This window comes from Bicyclus anynana, chromosome 2 (assembly GCF_947172395.1).
Source record: "Bicyclus anynana chromosome 2, ilBicAnyn1.1, whole genome shotgun sequence".
NCBI lineage: Eukaryota > Metazoa > Arthropoda > Insecta > Lepidoptera > Nymphalidae > Bicyclus > Bicyclus anynana.
Window position 1 is genome coordinate 931107 of NC_069084.1, and position 24928 is coordinate 956034.

Below are 24928 nucleotides of genomic sequence, written 5' to 3' on the forward strand. Positions count from 1 at the left end.
TACTTGTACCTATCTGCTAAAAGTCCTGTGAAATTCAGCAGTCGAGGAGAAAAACAAATCTAAGCCCGTATATGTTTTACTGATGTTATTTAGACTTATTTTAATAATATTGGGTATATTATGAGCTGTTCACAAATGTTCGGCCCACATTTCAGCGCTGAGCTATTATTGTAATGAACTAGATTTATTAATGGCGCTCAGGTTTCCCAAGCAGCTTACAGCTGTACAGCGTACTGTGGCATTAGAATATACTTGCATCCTACATTCTTAGACGATGAATAATTGACATTATACGGAGAAGAAAGCTTCACAATGTATATGTAGATCTCATAATTTTCAAAATAGTAAGTGTCTATATTTTTTTATAGCCGTGATAGCCCGGTGGATATGACTTTTTCCTTTGATTCGGACACCTTTAACTTTTTACTTCATATGTACATTTTAAGAAATTAAATATCACTTGTCACAAACTCAACCGTGAGCCGAATATGGGTTGTTACCTAATGATGAAGTACTAGTATATTTTGGACATCTATACTATTTTAAATAATTTAACAGAATGTAGCAAAAGGTAATAATTTAAATCTATATAATTATGAACATGTAAGTAAGAGAGTTACTAATTTGTTTTATTTGCCGTTTCTTTACCTTCGCAACTAATCAATGCTAATAATTTGTTTAATTTGGCAATGTTCACTTAACCTTTGCAGCTAAACGATTCTCACGAATCTTCTATTCCGATTCCATTAGATCTGTCGAAAGTGAAAACTAGAAAGATACTTAGTTGAATGCCGAATAGTTAATTACCTAAAACCAGGACCTGAGAACCTGAATAACAAGACTCGTGATTCGGTCAAACTCGTGAAGATTTTATCTCGTTTTATAGTTTGCGATCTATTAGAGCAATAGATTTGATTTTGATTTTGACACTGTAGCTGACTGTAGTGTACCAGCAATTGTTTGTTGTGATAGAAATTCCTGACTATTAATTACTGTGTAACTAATTTCACAATTATAATGAAGTACAATCCACAGCCCTCATCCTAATTCTAATCTAAACTCGTATGTACATGCCATTCATAATCATTAACGGTTTATTTTAATGGTGCACTACCGGAAACTGCAGGTCCTTCAGGATAAGGCGATTTAACAATAGGCTCACCACGTTAATTAAATGCGGGCTGGCCTGAACAACGTAACGTGAAACCTTCTAAGCAGCTAAAAACTCTGTTTGTCACCGATAGCTTTCTTCCGATCGGTTGCATACGTAACTGTCAAAGCGAAGCTTGACAGGTTCCACTAGTTATTACATTATCAAACGCACTTTCGTCGAGGGTAAAAAAAGGTATAAAATACACTAATGTCTAGTAATTTTTAATATATATAGATACATATACTGGCGTATTTTTATGCGATTTCACAGTCAATACTAGAAATAAACGTATAAGTTACTTAGATGAGCTATAAAAATGTCCTCATATTTGAAGACCACTAAAAATCTTAGTGCCGCATGAGGTGATCTGTATTTAGTCATATAATTTTTAACCGACTTCAAAAAGGAGGAGGTTCTCAATTCGGTCGGTATTTTTTTTTTTTTTTTTTTTATGTATGTACACCGATTACTCAAAGACGCCTGGACCGATTTCAAAAATTCTTTTTTTGTTTGAAACGGTATAGTCCCCATTTGGTCCCATTGCCATCATGTCAAGATCTGATGATGGAATCCTGGAGAAATTGAGGGGTACTTTCGAAAATTATATGGGTGTCTAGTGTGTTTGTATACTTTTCCATTTAGTACTTTTAAGCACTACAATTTCATGAAGGTTTAAAATCGATCTGATGATGGAGCCATAAAACAGACGAGGGAACTCCTCGGCGATTTACAGCAGTTACCTTGTGTTTGGGCTTGATTAATTTGTATTAATGAGAACTTTCCACATAGATAGGTTGTGACTGTCATTTAGGGGTTTGATGATGAAGACCAAGGACAATTAAGGGAACTCCTTAACAGTTTACAGTAACTACCTTGTGTTTGGCCTTGATTTATTCGTATTGCTGAGAACTTTCGACCTAGATGAGTTGTCTGTTATTAGGGGTCTGATGATGAAGACCAAGGTCAATAAAGGGAACCCCTTAACGGTTTACGGTAGCTACCTTGTGCTTGGGCTTGATTAATTTGTATTGCTGAGAATTTTGTACCAAGATGGGTTGTGACTGTCAGTAGGGGTCTGATGTATTCGTTTGAGATGAAATTTTACACTAAAAATGGAAAAATAATAAAAATTTTAATAAAAAAAATACAACCGACTTCAAAACCTAAAAACGTACGCACTAAACTAAAAAGTGAAAAATAACATCATAATATGTTCTACCTGCTGATCAGTTTGAAGGCGGTGCTTAGCCGGTGTTGTCTTAATTTAGGCCATTTCTGACAGGACCACATGGAAAAACACTGTCTGCAAAATCTAAATGGTGGCTTGAATTAATACATCACCGGCTTAGCACCGCCTTCGTACTGATCAGCAGGTAGAACATATTATGATGTTATTTTTCACTTTTTAGTTTAGTGCGTACGTTTTTGAGTCATATTTTTGTTTTATCATAAACTGTATCTATATTATGTTATTTCCAAAAAAAAAGTGTTTATTTTATATCTCTGTGTATGTGTTATCTGTGCAGTTAGATGGTAATTATTCCTCGTAGGTGTGTACAACGTGGAAACGCGTTCGGTTCCCGGTCGAGGCAGTGCGGAGTGAAGTACAATGCACATGATGAAATGTGTTAGCTGCTTATCGACACAACAATAGCTTTGTGAAAACAAATAGTTATCGAGAAAGTCAGAGAGATTTATAATCTTAAACCATAATGGCTGATGGAGTTTGCATACTAAAATATGAAAAAGAAAAACTTATTTTTCTCTGGCTATACAATAATTATTATCCAGAAATACTAATACATGATTCCTTTAAGGATTTCGAAAATTTATTCATATCCTTTTATTGGGCATGGCTTAAATTGCTTTTAATATAGTATGTAACTTTTCAAGTAGTTTATTTATAACCTGACCAGATTGCTGCTGTATACAGTATATGGCTCAAACCCGTGGGTGCTTATAAAGCCCATGGCAACAGAACACGAACATCGGCGATGACGATGATTATGATGATGATGATGATGGTGATGGTGATGATGGTGATGATGAGGATAGTATGTAGATTTAACATGAACGTTTGAAACATGAGAATGCCCTACGATTCTGTTACAATTTGTTTTATATGTAACATAATAATGGAGTTTTTCGACAGCACAAGTCCATAAAGCTCAGCTTATATTTCTCAATATTAATTAAAATAAAACAATAAATTGCAGTCATGAAAAATGTAGCATTTAATTAGGGAAATATTTTTAGGTATTTCGAAGATTACCACAAAACTTCTTCATGAATTAAATTTAATGTTGATATTACAGAAAACCACAATTCACCTAAATACGTATACATAAATTTTAACATCTTTGTGAAAGCTTAAAAACCACGTAAATCAACGTTGTGGTAGGTACCTTTATACCTACTTATTATACTTTCTCTTGGCTTTCTAATAATAGTTATAATTATAGCTTTCGATCTCCCTAAACGGTTTAAAGGTCTCTGATAGCTAATTAACTAGACAATTAACTGTTTAGATCTTGTGTTGTGTTGTGGTGTACCTAACTATGCTAGATGTTCTGTTTGTTGTAACGAGTACTTATCAACTGTCTATTTATAACAAGATGGACAATCACCATTAGAATACGCAATGATTTTAAAATCATTGGGAAAACTGTTTTTTTTTTCAATTATACGCCCTTGACTGCAATCTCACCTGATGTTAAGTGACGGCAGTCGAAGATAGAATCGGGCTTATTTGAAAGAGGTATAAGTATATGGCGGGCGATGGAACTCTGGCTCAATCGCTCGACGCGCGGAGCCATATAACCAAAAGAAGAAGAAGCAGGGCCTTACCGGATGATTCTATTTACGAATAAAAAAAACCTCCTTCGTTATAAAGTAAACTAGTACTTGGCTAGTACTCGTAATAGATAATAATTAAAAAAACAAAATTACTTTAGCCCCTAGAGGCTAATATGCTTGTTTAGCCCCGCCGTGGAGTGGTAATATGACAATGTTTTTGAGCAAGAGTAGTGAAAAAGAATTTTTCAAATCGGACGAGTAGTTCCTGGGATTAGCGTGTTCAACCAAACAAACAAACTCTTCAGCTTTATAATATTAGTATAGATTAACAAGTAACTCACCCAACAAGCTCAAGCTAGCGATCCAGCTGGCCTGCTGGTCGCTGACGGTGAAGCTCCAGTCGTGCTTGGACTCCTGCATGGAGGCGATGGCGGGCGACATGTAGCCCTTGCTGAGCCCGGCGGCGAACGGGCCCAGCGACACCGCCAGCGCTGCCAGGATCTGAGGAAGACATCATCATCATCATCGAGCACAGGATCAGACTTACAGGAGAAGAGGCTGAGCGCGTCCTAGGAAGTCCTAACGCCATGATTGTTAGGACTTGTTTCATTTGTGCCATCTACTTGTAGTCTAGTTAGCAAGCTCATTTTAGATCGAACATTTTTCTCCTTTGCATAAAAATATGGTTTAGGTGTCATTCGATTCGAAATCGTATGTAGAAAGTGTTTGAAAAAATTGAAGTGCCGCTCGCAAAAATTGCAAAAGTTATTAACAATTAAAATAGCGCTTTGGTTTTTACTTTTATCTCAGAAACTATTTAAGATGTTTCTAATCTGACAAAAGACTCAAAAAGAAGAGAAAAATTTTTGAGAAATTACTAACAAAAACTGTAACTTTTAGAAGTCTGGCTAAATAATTATAGCGCTGAAATTGAGGTTCTGCCCGCTATCTACATGCGATCCCGAATCGAATGACCTCTGCCTTCAATTCCGGAGGGTGTAGATTCGAATCCGGTCCGGAGCATGCACCTCCAACTTTTGAGTTATGTGCCTTTTAAGAAATTAAATATGACGTTTCAAACGGTGAAGCAAAAACATCGTGAGGAAACCTGAGAATTTTTTTCAATTCTCTGCGTGTGTGAAGTCTACCAATCCGCACTGGGCCAGCGTGGACTATTTGGCCTAACCCCTCTCACTCTGAGAGGAGACTCGAGCTCAGCAGTGAGCCGAATATGGGTTGATAACGAATGAACAATGAATGTTCTTCACAGGCTCTCGATCTAAAAAGTCCTTCGAGATCAACAGTCGGCTAGTTGTCAGAGAATTCACCGTGTTACTCGTACATAATATATCAATTATTGTGGAAATGAAGATAACATGTCGCAGCGTGTCACATCCCTAGCGCAGTGTACCGATATAAGCCGAGCCTGGAGGGAATCGATCAATGTTTCGAGCTCTCCTGAGTGTTATAATGGATTAGGGTTGTTCTATCTTATCGATATATTGTTAATATTATCCTATTATTTATTGTTATTTAGTACTAATATTTTCTTATTATATTATGTTATTTAACCCACCAATCCGCATTGTAGCGTGGTAGACCTAAGCTCCAACTTCACTCCCTTTAATACAAAGGGTGGCCGAGCCGGGCCTCATAGAAGGTCAGGTCTATCATAAAAGGCTGATAATGATCATGATTATGTTGTTTTAGAATAAACCTTCATTCACGTATTATATAAAACTAGAACAAAAATAATTTTACCTTTCAAACCTATACATATAATATAGGTTTGAATAGTACTTGTATTTTCTGTGATTACTGCGTTAAACCAAACAAACTATTAAATATAGATTGACTTAGAATATACATGACAAAGATTATTGGAAGCCAAGTTGTTTTTTTTCTGCGCGAAACAACTATGCAAGTATGAATGAATTAAATATTACTAGGTATTTTATTCATTTATACTTGAATAAGGGATTATTATACAAGATGGCATGGGCTTCTTTTAAAAACATAGCAGAGAATTAAGTAATCAAGTCTAAATAAAGAATTTAATGCGTTCCTTAATTTCAATCAACAGTTTTAACACGAGCTTAATGATGATCCAATTAAAACTAGAAAAACACAAGAGCGGAAGACATCAAAAAGGCATTAAGTCGTAAAAGACTTTCCTATAAACTGCACCAATCAATCTTCATGGAACGATAGTAAAAAGTTGTTTTGTTTACGATGCACAATAACTCTCGCCTATCGACTTCCCGTTTTTTTTCTTTACTTAGAATATAATAATTATGTAATTTACATCAGAATAGTTAAATGTGAGATAATAATGCACTCGTAATTCCTTTCTGATATTAGTCTCTCGGCCCGATTATTCGATCTTAGCTTGATATTGTTTGTAGTGTGTGATTCTTAGTCGACTATATACAAGAAATATTTGACGAATGGAATAGTTACAGTATAGAACCGAGTAAAAGATACCTCATGGATTAACTGAAATTAAACAGCAAAAATTGTACATTTACAACGATAGTAGGTAAGTAGGATAAATAGTTTTCGAAACAACACAATCATCGAACACCAAATTGCAAAACATTATTTTTTATTACCAAATTATTTGATTAACCACATACACAGTGGCTGAAATCAATAAATTATTAAATGTTAATACACTCGTAATCATTAGTTACCCAATTGGCTACCTAAAAATCGATCAATCAATGCAATCGTTTAATCGCTATCTACTCAAAGCGAGATACATCAATAAAGAAAGTGTAATCAATCCACAATTTTGTAACTCATAAATAGCAATCGAAGGTTTACGATATTTATAATATCGATAATTCGATATGCAATCCCGGAAACGATGTCACGTCCCTAATTGCTCTCACTGGATGTCGGAGCATTTGGGATGGGGTCAACGGTCGACATACTGACTTACATTGGTTATACCATATAGGGTTTCCATTTTGTATTATAGCTTTTTATATTGACAAGTTAGCTCTTTACCGCGATCACGCCTAATGTTAAGTGATCTTCACTTGACATCAAGTGTGATTGCAGTCAAGAGGCGCTATAAGAATGCAGTTAACTTGAGAAACCGAAGCCTCTGTCTCGTTGGTCAAATTGTACCATATATGACTAACACGGTGTCCAGGGTTTGAGTCCTGATCGATTCAGGATTCAATATAAAAAGCTATTAAATATTGAGCTTTCCTATCATTTAAGAAATTGACAGTAAAATATCTGTTTGGAGTTATGTTGGTGGCTTTACAACCTGAGCCTCTTAGGGCACAATAGAGAATAATGCATGTGTTTTTTTTTTTTAATTTAGCTTCAATTAATTTTCAGTTATTAAAAAGTGTGTAAGTTCACCGGGAAAATAGCACTGAAAAATTACTTGTTAGCGCTAAAATGGTGGTGTTTTAAATGCTTCAAATAGGTTTATTGGGTATATCGGGTATATCAGATATTTTAGAGTTATTTTGTAGAAAATTTAATTGGGAATTTTACTTTTATCACTATGTTGTGACAGGAATCGATTAAAATATTTCCTAATCATGTTTCCATTATGATCGCCAACCTTCTTTAGAAGTGGCACTTTAAGAAGATAGCAAATGAGGTACAATATGCCCACCAGATATGCGTTGGCCTTTATAACAACACTGAAGTGTGTATCGTATCGGCGGTAGTCAGGAGGTCGGTGTGCGCTGGTCCTGTGCCAAATCTCCGCCATAACAAGTAGACGGTGGCTACTGCCCGGAAACAATGATCAACATTTTTTCTTTTACTAGCAGACGCCTGCGACTTTGTCCCGATTTCGGAGGAATTTATTCTTATAGTGGTGGTTTACCCTCTGCCCGCCAAGTTCCATTGGAGCAGTGTGATCGGTATAAGATCCATATTCAAATGTAATTAAATAGTAAGCTTAGTTTACAAGCACTTCTGAAATTTAATTATTTTTAAAGACTCTACCTAGTGAGCCGTGATAACCTAGTGGATATGATCTCTGCTTTTCTTAATTCTCTGCGTGTGTAGTCTGCCAATCCGCATTGGGCCAACGTGGTGGACTATTGGCCTAACCCCTCTCATTCCGAGAGGAGACTCAAGCTCAGCAGTGAGCCGAATATGGATTGATAACGAAAGACTCTACCTCCTTCAAAAGGCAGGCTCTGCTAAGGAGAGTCGGCAATAAACGCAACAGTTGCCTATCACCAGTTGTCACTTCTCCTATTATGATGGACGCTTGCTCTTATAGTGGTCCGTTATGGTAGGCGTCCACTAATCCGCATCGTACGTATCGGATGTATCGCATCAAACGGATTTTAATATTCTTTGTATATAAAGTCATACAAGTGCGTCCACTGATCCGCATCGTAAGTATCGGACGCATCGCATCAAAAGGATTTTTAATTTTACGATAGATAAATCCGTTGGATGTGATCCGTACGATGCGGATAATAATGATATTTGAGTTATAATATTTTTTTTAATTTTTAAATTTCAATACTATATTGTCGCATACTGGTAGTATGTTAAACAGTTTTATATCGCGGAAATACAAAGTGAAAAGTCGTAAAACTTTTAACACACATTCCCGAGCGATAACACATTGTGTTATTGCTTCAGCTAATTAAATGCAAAACCGCGTAAATGCAGTTTGATTGATTGAAGCCCTGCGCGGCCAATTACGTCACATGGAGCATCGACAATCTATATGTGTACTTACGTTACATATTGTGATAGTACCTACATTAATACTCTATACACGACGATATTTTACGAGACCATTGATTAACGTATTAATTGATTATGAATCACGGCTAAAACTCACGTGATATTAGTATTTTTAGATTAGTATCAGTTTGGATCGTGCCGCGATGCAAGAACCAACTAATGACTAAGGGCTCCGTATGGGTTCGTGGACCTTAAATCACGTGAGTTTTAGCCGTGTTTCATTATCAATTAATATGAATAACACTCACGATATTTTAAATTCTAAAATTGATTAACGTGCCTACAAAATAACCGCAAAATTGATCCGAATTTAGCTACTCCACTGAACGCACACATGTACAATTTTATGTTTACTTACATTATAATTTAATGTATCTATAGTTTTTACAATTCCTGAACACATAACTCGACATAGTAGATAATACTTAGGTATTATTTGTTTAAATAACTTACGTTCTTTTACTATGCGACTAAATGAAATTAACTTTAATCGCATCTGTTTCGACGCGCTAGTGACATGTGTAAATTATATACGGTCGAATTCAGAAACTTCCTACTTTTTTTGAAGTCGGTTAAAAATGATAAAATATTAAAAAAAATTGTCTATCGGCGATTTCAAAAACACTGTATTTTCTCAAGTTCTTATATTACACGATACTAAAACACAAACGTTCTGTTGTCTGTCCGTGCTAATCTTTGGAACGACTGGATCGACTTTAATTAAAATTTAACCAGAAGATAGATAAAGTTATTAAACAATACATAGGCTTCTTTTTATTTCAGAAAAATCCGTGGTTCCCACGCGGTTTGTAAATTAATAAACTAAATTAATAAACTGATATTCACGCGGACGAAATCGCAGGAGTCCGCTAGTCATTATTAACAACCAATATTCGGCTCACTGTTGAGTACGAGTCTCTTCTAAGGATGAGAGGGTCTGGCCCAATGCGGATTGGCAGACTTCACACACCTAGAGAATTAAGAAAAATGTCAGGTAAATATGCAGGTTTCCTCACAATGTTTTCCGCTAGTATTAAGTAAAAAAAGGCTATTTTAATAAAATTATAAAAACAAATCTAACCTGTCGCCTGTAGCCCTGCCTGCCGTCCTCCCCTCTCATCATCATGATCCTCGTCTCCGGAGAAATGTTCGTCATCTTCTCCAGTCTCGCTTTCTCACACATATACGCTGATTTATTCTTTACTTCACTACAAAAAATATTCTCCACTTTCGTTTCACTTCGAAATAAATTACACGATTTTTCACTGTTATTTCTATGTCATCTTGCTGCTCCACTTTTATCTGAAACAAATGAAAAAAACTGTTAAAACTATATCATTATTGTCAGTTTACTGTAATAACCAATACTGGGTCTCACTTTTCATAGGATTGCGGATATGGAGTATATACCCACCATGCTCCATTGCGGGTTGGCGGTGATAATTTAGTTTTTTCTAGCCTTAGCGGTGTCACTGGGTTGTTTGGGCGAGCGCAGAAGGCAAAAGTGATGGGTTCTCTAAATCCTCTATTGGCGTAATGTTCATTACAACATAGAAAATTTTTTTAGAAGAAAGAAAAGCTCAGAATTTTATGACCCAACGTAGGACTCGAACCCAGGACCTCGTGATACGAAGCCACATAGGCTAACCACCGGACCGTTTAAAACTCTTTAACTTGTTCAACTATGTATTATAAAAACATGTTAATACAAATTATTAATAAAACGAATTGCTGGACACTAAATAAACGTAAATCACAAAAATATCTATGGTCAATTCTGAAATGTAGGTAAATTAAGTTAAAATAAATAAAAGCAGGATTTTCCGCTTTAATTGAGTATTAGAAAACAGGATATCAAAATTCATTTAAAATTTTTTTGACCGATGAAATAACTATTAAAATTAAAAATATTAACAAATTGAATTTTTTTTCTTTTAAATAATTACAAAGCAAAGTAGATATACACACTTTTACTCAGAAAAGGAAAAAATCTTGAATACATACATAAAAATAAGCGTCGCTGTTTCACCCTGTTCTAGTATCAACATGTAGCGATAGAATAACTAAACAAAACACTTTCAGCTTTTACTATACACGTAACACAACATAAATAAACTTTCTATAATAAAATAACAAAAATAAAATAAAACAACACTAAAATGATTTTAAAAAAATAACAATTTTTAGTTTTCCAATTGCACTAGTTTACTAAAAGATACTTGTTTGTTTATGGTTTGTAATCGCGATCTTATAAAACTAAAAAAAAAATGTCTATGGTTGGTGCGTCCAGAACGAATGCTAGTGTATCACTAGATGCCTCACAAGATACAGGCGGAATAATCAACTGCTATGCAAGACAATACACTCGGACACCTTGACGTCATCAGTCGCCATTATGTCACCATAGACCGGTCAGTGCAAACAGTGGATGTTTGTTTTTTAATTCTATGCCATACTCAAAATATTCATTATTTAAATGCAGTTTGTTATTTAAATAAATCTAACGTAGGTATATATATATCTCAACACATTTTGTACCCACGCCTAATACAGTTTTACCCGACTAATAGTTTGAGGGAAATGGGAATATTCGTTATACTTAAAATACTAGCTGACGCCGGCGACTTTATCCGCGTGGAATTTAGTTTTTCACAAATACCTCAGTAACCATGTTTTTTCCGTGATGAAATGTAGCCATGTGTTAATCTAGAGTAAGATCTATTTCCATTCCAAATTTCAGTCAAATTTGTTCAGTAGCTGCGGCGTTAAAGTGTAACAAACATCCATACAAACTTTCGCGTTTATTAGTAGGATATGGCAAATATTCTTTAAAAAAAAGATATTGCATTTATAGTGTCTGCAGTACATAAGGTTTAAAACTAGGGTATGCACTAGATGTACAATGAATACAAACTGGAATATTCTTCATTGATACGGGCTCGTTATTAGAGTTTGGTAAACAGTGCATTCTTGCATCCATATAAGTGTCTATGAAGCAAAAGACGTGACGTCACACCAAAAAGTCACACTGAAAATTATATCCAGCGTTCATTCATAGACACATACAAGCACAAAGTGTAAATGTGTTGAGGTAAATAATAAAAATTAGAACTAACTAAGATTATAAATCGAATGTGAATTTGTTTGTTTTTCACGTTTTCACGCCTACCGACATTTATTTCATAAATGGATAGGTTTCAGTAAACATTATCAGCAAATAACATAGGTTATAATTTATAACCATTTCAAGATACGGAAAAATGCATGTCATACAGAATAGTATCTACTATTCCAGAAGAATATGAAAATCAGTTACGCGGTTTTACTACAAGCGTATTCAAATAAGTTGATGTTTTAACAATCGAATTCATAGACGTTCTAGGGGCACCCCCAGGGGATCATTCACGCGCTGAGTGTCAAATTTTCAAACAAATAGAGGTTAAATTCGATACACTGTGGCTGAATAAACCCCTGGGGGTGCCCCTACAACGTCTATGAATTCCACTGTAAAAGCACGACGTTATACCTTAACCCCAGTTTGCTCAAACCTAGGACTTCCCAGTCACAACCATGTCACAGGGGAGCAATCTTATCCAGTAACAACAGTAACTTTAAGTTCCAAGCTAATGATATACCTACGTTAATCTTTTTGTCTATTCATAGCTGTCTAATTACTTTCTTTGAAACGACACGAACGTACAAACAAAAGATGTATTAATATTAGTCACATTTTGCAAAACATCGTGAGAATAACAACCAGTCCAAAAATACCTGCCTAAAAACTGATTTCACCATTACTTAAAAAAATATGCTTATTATTAGAGTCAAATTTCGGACAAACATTTTTAGTAATTTACTTATCTACTGGTTACTAAAACAAATTGCCCTATATACATAAAAGTGGATTTAAAAACTTGATAATTTATCATATATTTTTTGAAAGTGAAAAAATTTATGAAGATATTTTGCACACGCCTAAAACCCCCGGTGAGGCCGTCACAGAATACATATTATGTACAACGGAGCTATTTAAAAAATTAAATTAAAAAAATATATATATTACGTGCCTCAAACTGTGAACGGCGAAGGAAAACATAGTGAGGAAACCAGAGAATTTTCTTAATTCTCTGCGTGTGTGAAGTCTGCCAATCCGCATTGGGCCACGCTGGCCCAATGCGGAGTGGCTATTGGCCTAACCCCTCTCATTCTGAGAGGAGACTCGAGCTTAGCAGTGGGCCGAATATAGGTTGATAACGACAACGGCGCTGCGGTCCCATTGAAGCCTATGACAACAACATATTCACATCACAAAGGACAAGAAACGTGTGCGTCTGAGGACGCTCGACAGATACCTGCTGCCGTATGCGTTAGAGAAAGGGAAGCCAGACAGAGTGGCGCCGTAACGAGTTACGTTACGAAGCTCCCATATCACTTCAAAAATGTGGTTGATAAAGAAAAGTACCAACAGTTTGTTACACTAGTGACGAAAGCGAGCTTGAAACAGTCGGTGTCTGAGTTTATGGCTTACCAAACATCTGAAATGGCCGGTAATCCTGAATTAAGGTGATCGAATGTTTATAGTCTAAAGTTTATGCCGAATTAATTCCCAATTTATCGCCATGTAATGTTTAAAGTATTTGTGCATTTCCTGCACATACCATAATAAATACTCGATGTTTAGGAGGTACGTCAGAGCGAACGGATAGGAAATAACAAACAAACATACAAATGTAAATAGTCTAGGTATCGTATAATTACAAACAACTAACTATTTTCAGCTCATAGACCAGTATTGACGCAGGTTTTAAAGCATGTTCACCAGTGCATGATATAGAAGAAATGTTTTCTTCGCTTATGCAGAAAGATAATCATGTATTTTGTTTTTAGCTTTTCAACTATTTTTCATTATTAGTCATTACCCGTGACTTAGTTTGCCAATAATTCGGACACTCTATGAGTATGTATTTATTCGAATGCAATGAAACAGTTTAGCTCTATCTAAAATCTCTGCGAAAACTCCTATAGATAATTATTCGAATAATGGATACCTACAGATAAAAATTGTTTATAATACGTGTATTTATCGTAATACATGAATTTTTAGTACATACTTAGTACTAAGCAAATTTTAACTCCTGGCACCGGAAAGCACAATGTCAACCCCCCACTAGGTGGACCGAGGACATCAAGCGGGTTGCAGGAAGCTGGATGCTGGCGGCTAGAGACCGTTTTGTTTGGAAGTCCATGCAAAGAGGCCTCTGTCCAATGAACGTCCATCGGCTCTTAAAGATGATGATGATAATGATGAAGCATATTTTAAGAAAAGCTCATGTGAAATTAATTTTTGTTTTACAGTAAATTGAGATAGTAGGATCCATATATCTTTCAGTGGAACACAAGCTCGCCAAACAAAGACCTCAGGCATAACCGGGTCAATGGTACGTGATTATTTTAAATGTACACCGCAACATCTGGCTAAAACTAATTTCATCCGCGCCAATATAACCTTTATTGTTAAACCATAGGAAGTAAAATCGCATAAACTGTTTAACGCGCCCAACAATTGTGGTTAGGTGTAATAATTTTCAAGGTTCTATGGCCGGATATTCAGTAATAAAAGCTTGAAATTTAGACATTAAGCCGTTTCATGTTTGAATTAACCCAAACAGTGATTTATGTTAATTTTAACCATCATGTTTGTGTAAAGTTATTACTCACGACTTTGTCACTTTGATGCTTGGAATTTCGTATTTTTGGATATTAAAAGCATAAATATTAAGAATTTAATATCCGCTATCTTAGAAATTGTCTACTCTTCATACATATTTTCATCAAATTCAAATTTTTCTAACTTCAATCATATTAAAGACGGCATAGCTATTTCTTTCACATCCGTCATCCAATGTGTTCAATGTACCATTGTATCAAATTTTGTCTTTGTAGTGTGAAATGAGTAAGCTGTTACAAACAGATTGTGTTACTTAGGCATCGTAGCTTCAGGTAAACCATATGGTTCTGAAAGAGTTGAAGACCATAGGTTCTCAACTTGAATGATAATGTCCCTTCGTGGGTGCTTGATATTTTCTTTAAGAGCATAAGAAATTGTCGGCTTCGAATGAAGAAATATTCTCAAAGAAGGCAGAAGGTATGTCATTTGTATCTAGACCACAGGTTGAAAACCTAGCCTAGATAGAGGCAACGGCCATTTTTCACAACAACAACGTCTATTTCTGGCCACCAGATCCAGTACAGTACAACAATAATTTTCAATCAGTTCATCGCTCTTGGCAGGTGTGGTCGATGCGAGTAGTGACGAATTCTACAACCGACGTACATTTATATAATGCTCTGATTGTAGGCCAAAGACCCCATGCACATGAATCGTGATGCCAACAATATACTTTCTAAACTATTCTCTAAATAATCTGTTGCTGGACCTAAGAAAATTTATAATTATATACGTACCTATAATACTTCAGAGGATTTCATTGACATCCCCAAATACTCCTCTAGAATCCGAGAGTATTGCTGTCTTTTTTAAATTATTATGTCTATATTTCTTTATTTGTTACTTTATCATACGTGCATCACGCCATATAAACAACATTTATCGAAAAAAAAACTAAATTTATTTATTTCAAGTAGGTCTTAGTTTACAAGCATTTATGAAACGTGAGTTATTTTAGTTTAATAATAACAAAAGTCAAAATTTTAAAGGTAAAGTTACGGAGCCAAGTATCATCTAAGATTGCAAAAATCACTGAAATATTTTTTACATGGGTACTAACATCAATCATTGTAACTATGGCAGTAATTAAGCTAAACTGTATCACTAGATATGTTCCGCTTCTCGACACAATCTAACCTACTTTCCTCGATCTTGATCACCCATTTTTTTGACTCACAACCATCAAGTTATATCCAAGGTATATTTTCTTCCAATAACGAAACTTTGCGACCTCTACATCCGTTCTACATGGCCGTATGATACAACTGATTCTTGGAACTTTTTTCCAATAAATCAAAAGATTTCTACGGAATCCGTGCAAACATTGAACCAGATTAAGATATCCGGTTTACTAGTCAGTTCACGAATAATTTACGGAATTACTATTAGTCCTGTGATAACTTTTTTTTTATCTGACAGACATTCTGCTTGTAAATTGTCTATGAGTTTTTGTAATATGTAATTTTCAGTATGTTTGCAACGCAACGTCTCATCTATAGCTTTGTAGACAACTTTTTTTCCGTTATAAAAAGTAGCCTATATGTTAATCCAAAGTAAAATCTATTTCCATTCCTAATATCAGCCAAATTAGTCTACAACCCACAGCTTAAAGAAGGAAAATCATTACATTTACAAACTTACGCCTTTATGTTAGTAGTGTGATCATAGTGCTAAATGTTAGTAAGGTTTCAGATAAAAATAATTTAGATATACCAACAGCAAGTATTTTTCGCGTGAGAAAAGCACGCGTAGAAAGTGAGTGCGAATTCAAAAATAGAACCACCTGCCTGCTATCACATATCGAACTGGCATCAAAGAGTCTATTGTTAACACGAAATATTATTAATTTTATTGCCGATAGACGTTCGCAGCTGAGATTATGATCCTAACTGATTAGAGCATTACCTAACATGACGTCCCCTGTCCATCTGTCGACAACCAGTTACTAAAAGTGGTGCTAATTGGGTGTCCGGCTCTCATGGGGTATGACCTTTTAGTCAAGCTTCTTGTATAGCTTGTCAGCATCTCACCGGATGCATGTGGCGATGATTGCAATAGTCAGCAAACTTAAGATCTGATCCTCAATCTTAATAATTATGTCCCTTGTGTCATGGCTTTCTTCCAAGTAGCAACCCAGAGATGGTCAGTTGGTTATATCAATTTTATCATTTCCGATAGACATAACTGGGCTAACTGTTGTCAAACGACGAAGTGCTGATCAAGTGCTCGATCGCTCTGATGATTTATTAACGCATGTTGTATTGCTTGTCAATACTCCTTGATCTGCTAGTTAGGCTGTTGGTCTTCTACGTCTTACTGCCGCTGTAATGTTCCGCAAATAGACAGTCTAAGGACTGTCTGACTTGTAGACAGGATACCGAACGCCATCGTAATAATTCTCAGCCTATATTAATGGCTTTCTTTTAAGAAATTTAGCGCGTTAATCATAATTGTTTCATAGTCAAATGCCACCCTAAGTCCACTAATCTGAATTGAAGCAGCATGGCATGTAAAAACTTCCAACACTCTCTCCAACATAACAGAAAGAGCAGGCCCTCCCTGTACTGGTCCATTTAATATGTATCTAATGATTTATCTGAAATCTCAAGAGGTTTGACTTAAAACTATTTGTATGTTAGTTACAAATGATTGTTCATATTTTGTGGTTTTATATCAAGAAGCTACACTAGCGGTTTACAATTTTAAAGACGGTATTATCCAAGATACATCTAAAGCCGGTGTAATTTTGAAAAAGAAAAACAAAATGGTTTCTTCGTACGCGATTTTAACGCCTCGGGCGCGCATTAAATATGCGATGCATGGGCAAATTACTCGCGTATCGACGGGTTACATCTTCATGGGTTGCTTTTACACCATACGATATTACACTTGCCCAAAAACGGATTCACAATCGTCATCAACATCAATATCTACGAGTATCTGTATAGCCTACTAGAGGGCTAAGGCCCCCTTCTTGAAAGGGAGACGATCTGAAACTTAAACCCTCCACGCTGGTCAAACGCAGAGCTGGCGGGCTTAATATATTTAATAATGACACAAAATCGCCGGCTTAATGTATTCTTAGAGGGAACGGGGGTGTAACACCAACAACTTCCTAAATCTTAACTACTGCCTCGAGAAAATCTCGCTTGTAAAGTATTACCAACGCTGTACACTGGTTGAAAGATTACATTAACAACGAAACTAGATTAAAGCTTTCTTCTCCTTTGAATTCTGAGGATAATATTTATTGCGATATATCGTACAGAGTAAAATTCCTTTATTTTAATCGAACTCTCATTACCGGTCGATCGGGAACTCCATAGTAATGAGCCGCGACGCGCTGTCAAACGACTGATGTCGATTAATGGACATAAAACTGAAGGCGTCACTAATTATGGAAATATCATCCTTAGCTCCATTTGCTCAGATGCCATAATCGCATGAACCAAAATAGTTAAAGGTGACATTAAGATCGATGTAATTTCTAGTAAATTGTAACTTTGCCTATGGTATTATAGATTTTAATTTAATAGACATAAGAGTTGTAATAGATCTAGCGATTTTATAGCTGAAAGAAATTAATTATATTATCGAGTTAAATGAAATATAAGCTAACTATTAAATATCTTATGACGTTATTAATAAAGTGCACAATCGATTATAACTTTTTGTGTAATTCCAAGTGAAGATATGATAGTCTGTAATGACATTATAATTATCTCAATTTTGTGATCATTGAAAAAACGTGTTTAATGATTGTAAGAGATATAAATTCAAATGATGCGCACGCACTGTAATCAGTATTTCATCAATTAAGACGTGGGAGTACAATTAATAATAATCATAAATATTCTAATTGTGTTTTAGGGTACCGTACAGTAAAAAGAACCATTCCAACATTCCCTCAGTTGTCCGTCTTAAATATCGTGAACTTCTTTCTCAAGGACTCGTAAATAATTACATATTATTTTTTGTTAAATGATGTATTTTACAAATACAATGTAGATCTTACTACTAGATACTCGATTAAATACAAATTACATTAACATTTTGGTAATTTATGTTAGAGACTGAAACAAATAAATACTTTTAAGTTTGATAAATTTATTGCGTTTTCCACTCTTTTAGTAAGTTTTCTTGTCATAAATCTCAAAGGGCTTTCCACAAATCAATATGATCCTATTATATTGATTTGTGGAAAGCCCTTTGAGATTTCTGACAAGAAAATTTACTATAAATCTGAAATCTTTTGGAGATATGTTAGAAAATATAAAGTCTATAGTAGTCGTCGTCATAAACCCATATTCGGCTAACTGCTGAGCTCAAGTCTCCTCTCAGAATGAGAGGGGTAAGGCCAGTAGTCCACCACGCTGGCCCAATGCGGATTGGCAGACTTCACACACGCAGAGAATTAAGATAATTCTCTGGTATGCAGGTTTCCTCACGAATTTTTTCTTCACCGATTGAGACACGTGATATTTAATTTCTTAAAATCTATAGTAGTAGTAGTCTAGTAATCTAGAATCATATCATCAGAAATAAACCCCAAGACATACTTACCTTTAAGACAACGCTGGAAGAAGAAAAAGCCACTGCGTCAGAAAGTTTATTTAAATTTAATATCGTAAAAAAAACATTAATAACCCACATCACAATGCCCTATTACTAAACAATTGTATGCGTTCCAATAAAGCCTTTATTAGTAATAAATTCACCGCAACACTTGCAGCAAGTAGTTTCATGCTGAGAAAGATGATATCCAATTGAGATCAGAATGATATCCGTTACGACTACGACTTACGATATCAGTTACGACTCTACATTCCATATTACTTAACTCAACTTAATAAGTAACAAGCAGTCAAAGTAACTTTTATAACTGGTATTCAATTTGTTTTACACATACTAAAACACGCTAAGCCGTCGGTAATTAACATGTGATAGCAATCATTACCTACACAGTAAAGCATTTTGCACTGCCACCCACATTAGAATAGTATTGTTAATTGTAGCACTATGTCATCAGCCCTCGCCTATATAAGAAGAAAGGCCTAACCCTGTAGGACCATTCAAAAAGACAGATAATGATTAATTAGATGATTGAGGTAAATTTCTCCCTGTAAATAGATTTGGTTTCCGAATCAGACCTTTGTATAATTGGAAGAAATAAGGGTACATCAACTTGTTAACAGTCAGATAATTTCAGATGTATTTGCCGAAACTTTTGACTTATTTCCTTTGCCGAACAAAAACTTAGTTGCAAGAAGTAATAACACTAAATCCTAAATCCCCAATAAGAACCCAAAATAGATAAGTTTCTCAAAGCAAAGATTAACTTCGAGAGAAAGGGCGTGGTGCCATGTGGCGAATTATTTTTAACCAACTAACTAAAAAAGGAGGTTTTCAATTCGTCGTATTTTTTTTATGTACGATCACCGATTATTCGAAGACGCCGAAACCTATTTCCAGTTGGTCCCATAGAAATCATGTCAGGATCTGATGATGGGACCCTGGAAAAATCGAAGGTAAAGTTATAGAGCCAACTAGTGCGTTTGTTAATGTTTTTATTAAGTATTTTAAACCACTACAATTTAATATAGGTCTGGTATCCATCTGATGATGGAGCCGAAGCACAGACGAGGGAACTCCTCATCGCTTTACAGCAGTTACCTTGTGTTTGGATTTAATTAATTTGTATCGATGAGAACTTTACATCTAGATGGGTTGTAACTGTCAAATCTATTGTCATTTACCTACTATAAGATATCCACCAGAAGGCACCGGATGACATTTTTACATATCTCAATTTCGTATATGACAACTAACATACGTCATCATCATGACATGCGGGCGGGGAAAGATTGCGCGTGTGAAATCGTGCGTGCGGGGAAGTGACGTGCATCAGTCGTGGGTTTTCCATTCATCGCGAAGTTGCCAAGCTATAGGAATAATCGTAAATTATTTCTAATGTATACAGCTCACGACAGTTTCAATTCTAATAAAAACCATTTACTGTTCAGTTAAACAAAAGGTCGTTTAGCCAGATGAACGTTTACGATCATCGTTTTTCTATTAGCGCTTGAATTGCGGGCAGTAAACTGTAACACACTACCCGTGGACCATTTAGAGGGTTATTGCTCGTAGCGCATTCCTTACTGGAATGACCAATTGATTGGATCTTGTCTTTCTAGCGATAGAAAAGAATCTATCACTTAAATAACGAGCAATCGATATTACGGTCATAGTTTGTAAGTAATTACCGCTACCCGTGGTCAGTTACAGAACCACTTCACAACAAAGACAGTTGACTATTTTCAGTCAGTCCAAACAATCTTGGAGAGTGTATATAAGGAAACGACCTACCACCATGGTTCGCTCATAATTTTGTCCTACGCGCAAACAAAAAGTTTGGGCAGTATAGTTATGAATAAATATTTTATGCCTGGGCCCTCGGACTTTTCCAAAATTTGAATTTTATGTTAACAGAACAAGCAAATGAATCACCTCATGTTATGTAAAAAACCGAAGCATTTCTTTGGAGGAACACGAGATAAGATGTGCTGTTCTGCGTCGTTCAACCTGAAGCGTATTCGTAAAGTTTCATGTATCTGTAAATATTCCGACAATAATATACTTCCCAGACGAACTCAAGTTATCACAAAGAGATCTACTAAGTAAGTACTACTGCTTCTTCTATACTAACATTATAAAGAGGTAAAGTTCAATCAGTTTGTTTGTTCCTCAGTTTGTAAGTTTGTAGGGGAAAATTTGTAGATCTACTAAACCGATTATGAAAATTCTTTTACTATTAGATGGTCATGTTATTTTTGAGTGCCATAGGATATATTTTTGTCTCCGTATTTGTACAGAAACAAAAACCGCGGGGCGTTTACTAGTATGTCAATGAATAAGACAAACTGAACGTTGCAGACCTAGTGTGTCAACAGGTTAGCGGATCTATTCGCTAGAAGGTCAGTAATGATAATCATCTGAAGTGTCGTTTGAAAATCAACAACAAGTAAAAGAATCAATGGAAGGACCTTCCCGCTATAACGACCACCAGAGCAACGGCAGCTGTAGCAAGCAATCATCCCATCAGGAGCCGTCACGTTCACTCACGCACGTGTCCCTGCGATTGAGTCGGGAGGTGTAAGTTTATGTAATAAGACAATTGTATTCCTAGAAGATAGGGGTTCCATTTGAGAAGTTTCCAAATCAGGATTAGCAACTGTACTTTAGACCGCTATCACACTAGCGATTTTCGAGCGTCGCGTTCTCCGGCGTCTGACCAATAAACAAAGGTAAAATTGATATGAAGAAAACACTACAGTTTCGTCGACCCTTACCTGCAAGTGAATACAAAAAAGAAAATGTTGTCCCAAAGAAAAGCACCGATCTGTACGCAATGACGTTGCACTTTATGTCTGTCGTGCGGCTATTTAAGTGCGTTCTCGGATAGTAAGAATAACAATAACAAGTCTCGATATTAATTTTCCTATAAACTGAGTATGTGACTGCAAAGTGATACAACGAATATCAGACATTGAAAGATTTTTACATTAAGGTTAATGTTTTCGAACTGTTGTTACGGGTCAAAAGTTTGACGCTACCGTTCATAAAACGCAACTGATATAGCGGCCTAATGTTATAAATGCAAAGTTATGGTTTAACTGATTAGAATTGGTTTTTTAAGCTTTGACACCGGAACTCAACCGATCATTTTAAAATAATACATACACGTTGTTAGATATTTTTCATCAAAATATCGATACTGTTCTCGAAGAGATGAAAAAACCTTCAACTAACGAAGAAAGATGCACGAAAAAGCTACTTTATATGTGGGAAATATCAAAATTGACCATATTAATAACATCAAGTTCGAATGAATTGTAATAAAATTCTCTTTAAGCGACAGTTTTTGCTAACTGGCACAAAATCTCTTTAATTTATTTTAAGGTCAATTTGAGTTTTCTAAAGGAATGAGGGTAATATCGTTAAGGGAATAATTTATCGAATTACACAGCAGCGAGCAAATTTAAGTATTCGCCATAACGGAAGGCTGGCTGTAGGATTTAATTGAAGTAGTTAAAGCGCTAAGCATTTACTGGAAAATAAATACGAAGCTTAGAAATCCTCATACCATTAAACTAGCTAACATTAAACTGTTCCATTATAGCCTTTCTTTGCGATAAACAAGAAACAATAAAATTAATATAGTTATAATTAATACCTATAATTTATAGATGTATACATCTCATGCGATATTAAATCTAGTAGGTATTTTTTTGATTGTAGACAATCAATACCCAATTTTTAGATTAAGGTGAAAAGAAACTCAATAAATTCATAATTCAAAAAAGTGTCATACTCGTAGTCCCAAAATCTTTAATTCTTACTTATGTTATGAAAGCGAATTTATATCTCTCTGTTACTAATAGTCTAGTAAGGCTTGCATTTTGAAGACAAGACGAGAGTAAAGAAGACAATTTTCATTTTTTTCAGCTTTCTAAAAAAGCCTGACAAAGAAAATAATGTCAATGCGGAAAATGAGGAAAAGTCCAGGAAAATATCTATAGATACGAGCCCTACAATAACGTGACCTCACCTGTCACGTGTTCGACAGCTCCCAGGAAACGTGTGGGGCGACTCTGGAGCGGTTTCTTTGCTATTACGAAACTCGCCGCGCCACGAGACCTTGAGTCACGAGGGTTGGGTTGACAACCAGAACACCTTCAGAAGTGACTCATGCATGAGACAGCTCTTGAAAACTTATTTTGAATTAACGCCTACCCCAACTTTTCAAAAGAATCTACAATCGTATTTTGGAAAACAATCTCTAAAAATCGATTGTACCTATAGACGCCAAAACGGTGTCCTTTATGACCTTGACGACGACATAACGAGGGACAACGCTTCCCAGGAAACAGAAACACAAACTACATTACGCCTTCGACGACGAAGACGAGGTCCTCAATTTCTACGACCTAACGTCTAAAGGTTCTGACAATTTTGCCCTAAGATAAAGAAGGTGTAATTTAAGAACTTTAAGGTTAGACTTTCAATATGATCTGACATGTTACCTGAATTCGCAACAAATATATTTTGAGTGATTGAGTATAAGAGTGAGTGAGCATAAGAGTGGAGTGGAAAACCGTAAACCCTTTAACAGAACACTGGTTCGTAGCATTTGCAAGAAACATAACAATTTTTTCCATGGCTCTTCAAACTGAGACATTTGTTACACAATATTTCCATTTAGATCGGAACACAACAATGCTGCTTGACGTCACAAATAAACGTGGTGGTTGTACTCCATTGGACGAGCCCTGTCTTAATTAGCTATATAACATCCATCTCTTGCATCTCTTCGTAAAACAAAATTATCAAAAGTGTCAAACTGAATTCATCCAGAAGAGTAGAAAATAAACCCCATTAATAGGGAGAAATTTTCTTAAAATGAAATACAAAATTACTGGTTCACACGTTAAAGTCATTGACCAGCGAAATGTTTACCAGAGTTCACAGTTGCGGTTGTTATTCGAAGCCAAAGGGACAATATGGCGGCTTTTCGCACGGTGCACTCCACCACATGCCAGACCAATGCCAATGCCAGTCACCCGACACCCTGTGGTCCGAAGTCCAGGTATTCATGGTTTCCTTTTCCTGGTTCAGGCTTATCTTATTTGGGTTTTTTACTCCATCAAGAGCCGTGATAGCCCAGTGGATATGACCTCTGACTCCGATTCCGGAGGGTGTGGGAATCCAGTCCGGAGCATGCACCTCCAACTTTTCATTTAAAAAAATTAAATAACACGTGTCTCAAATGGCGAAGGAAAAACATCGTGAGGAAATCTGCATACCAGATAATTTTATTATTTTTCTGTGTGTGTGAAGTCTGCCGATCCACCTTGGGTCAGCGTGGTGGACTATTGGCCTAACCCCTCTCATTCTGAAAGTATACTCAAGCTCACTGATATACTGACGCCATCAATGAAACGTAATTATCACAACATCTCAAATTCTGCGATCTGTTAACATATTAAAAGCAATCCAATCCTCCTCTTCGAGATTGTATACGTTAAATGATTGCAAATTGCAAGGCAGCTTACTGGATTTTCTTTTTTATTATTATAATCAATTTAAAACATATCATATTACTCAATCGCTCACATGTTATTTGTTGAACGTCTGTATGATTTTTGGAGATGTCTATAAGATTCCTTATGTCACAAATAGGTTCATTTCCCGCCTTTTACACTGACAGCAGCGAAGCTAAGTGACTATCAACTGACGACATGATTTCTTATATTATGTCGAGGAAAACATGTGGGCCCTCGGGCAAACATTCAGCCTTGATAAAAACTGTAAGTATGTCTGGCTTCCACGCGCACTTATTTCAGTAGAACGACTCGGTACGTATTTTCATGTGCAATGCATCTGCACTCTACATAAGTACCTATACCGATTTGCGTGATCCTTTAGACACTTGATGAATCGTTCAAGAATAC

At 35.8% G+C, this 24928-nt stretch overlaps 1 protein-coding gene across 1 annotated transcript in view; it reads right to left on the reverse strand.

Annotated features, from left to right (window-relative positions):
- Positions 1-24928, reverse strand: part of LOC112047367 (facilitated trehalose transporter Tret1) — an 80493-nt gene that overhangs the window by 19703 nt on the left and 35862 nt on the right. The window contains exons 2-3 of the mRNA XM_024084478.2: positions 9771-9991; positions 4291-4450 (exon numbers count right to left, since the gene is read on the reverse strand). Of these exons, the coding sequence (XP_023940246.1) occupies positions 4291-4450; positions 9771-9872 (262 nt within the window). The 5' untranslated portion in view covers positions 9873-9991. The remainder of the gene's footprint in view (positions 1-4290; positions 4451-9770; positions 9992-24928) is intronic.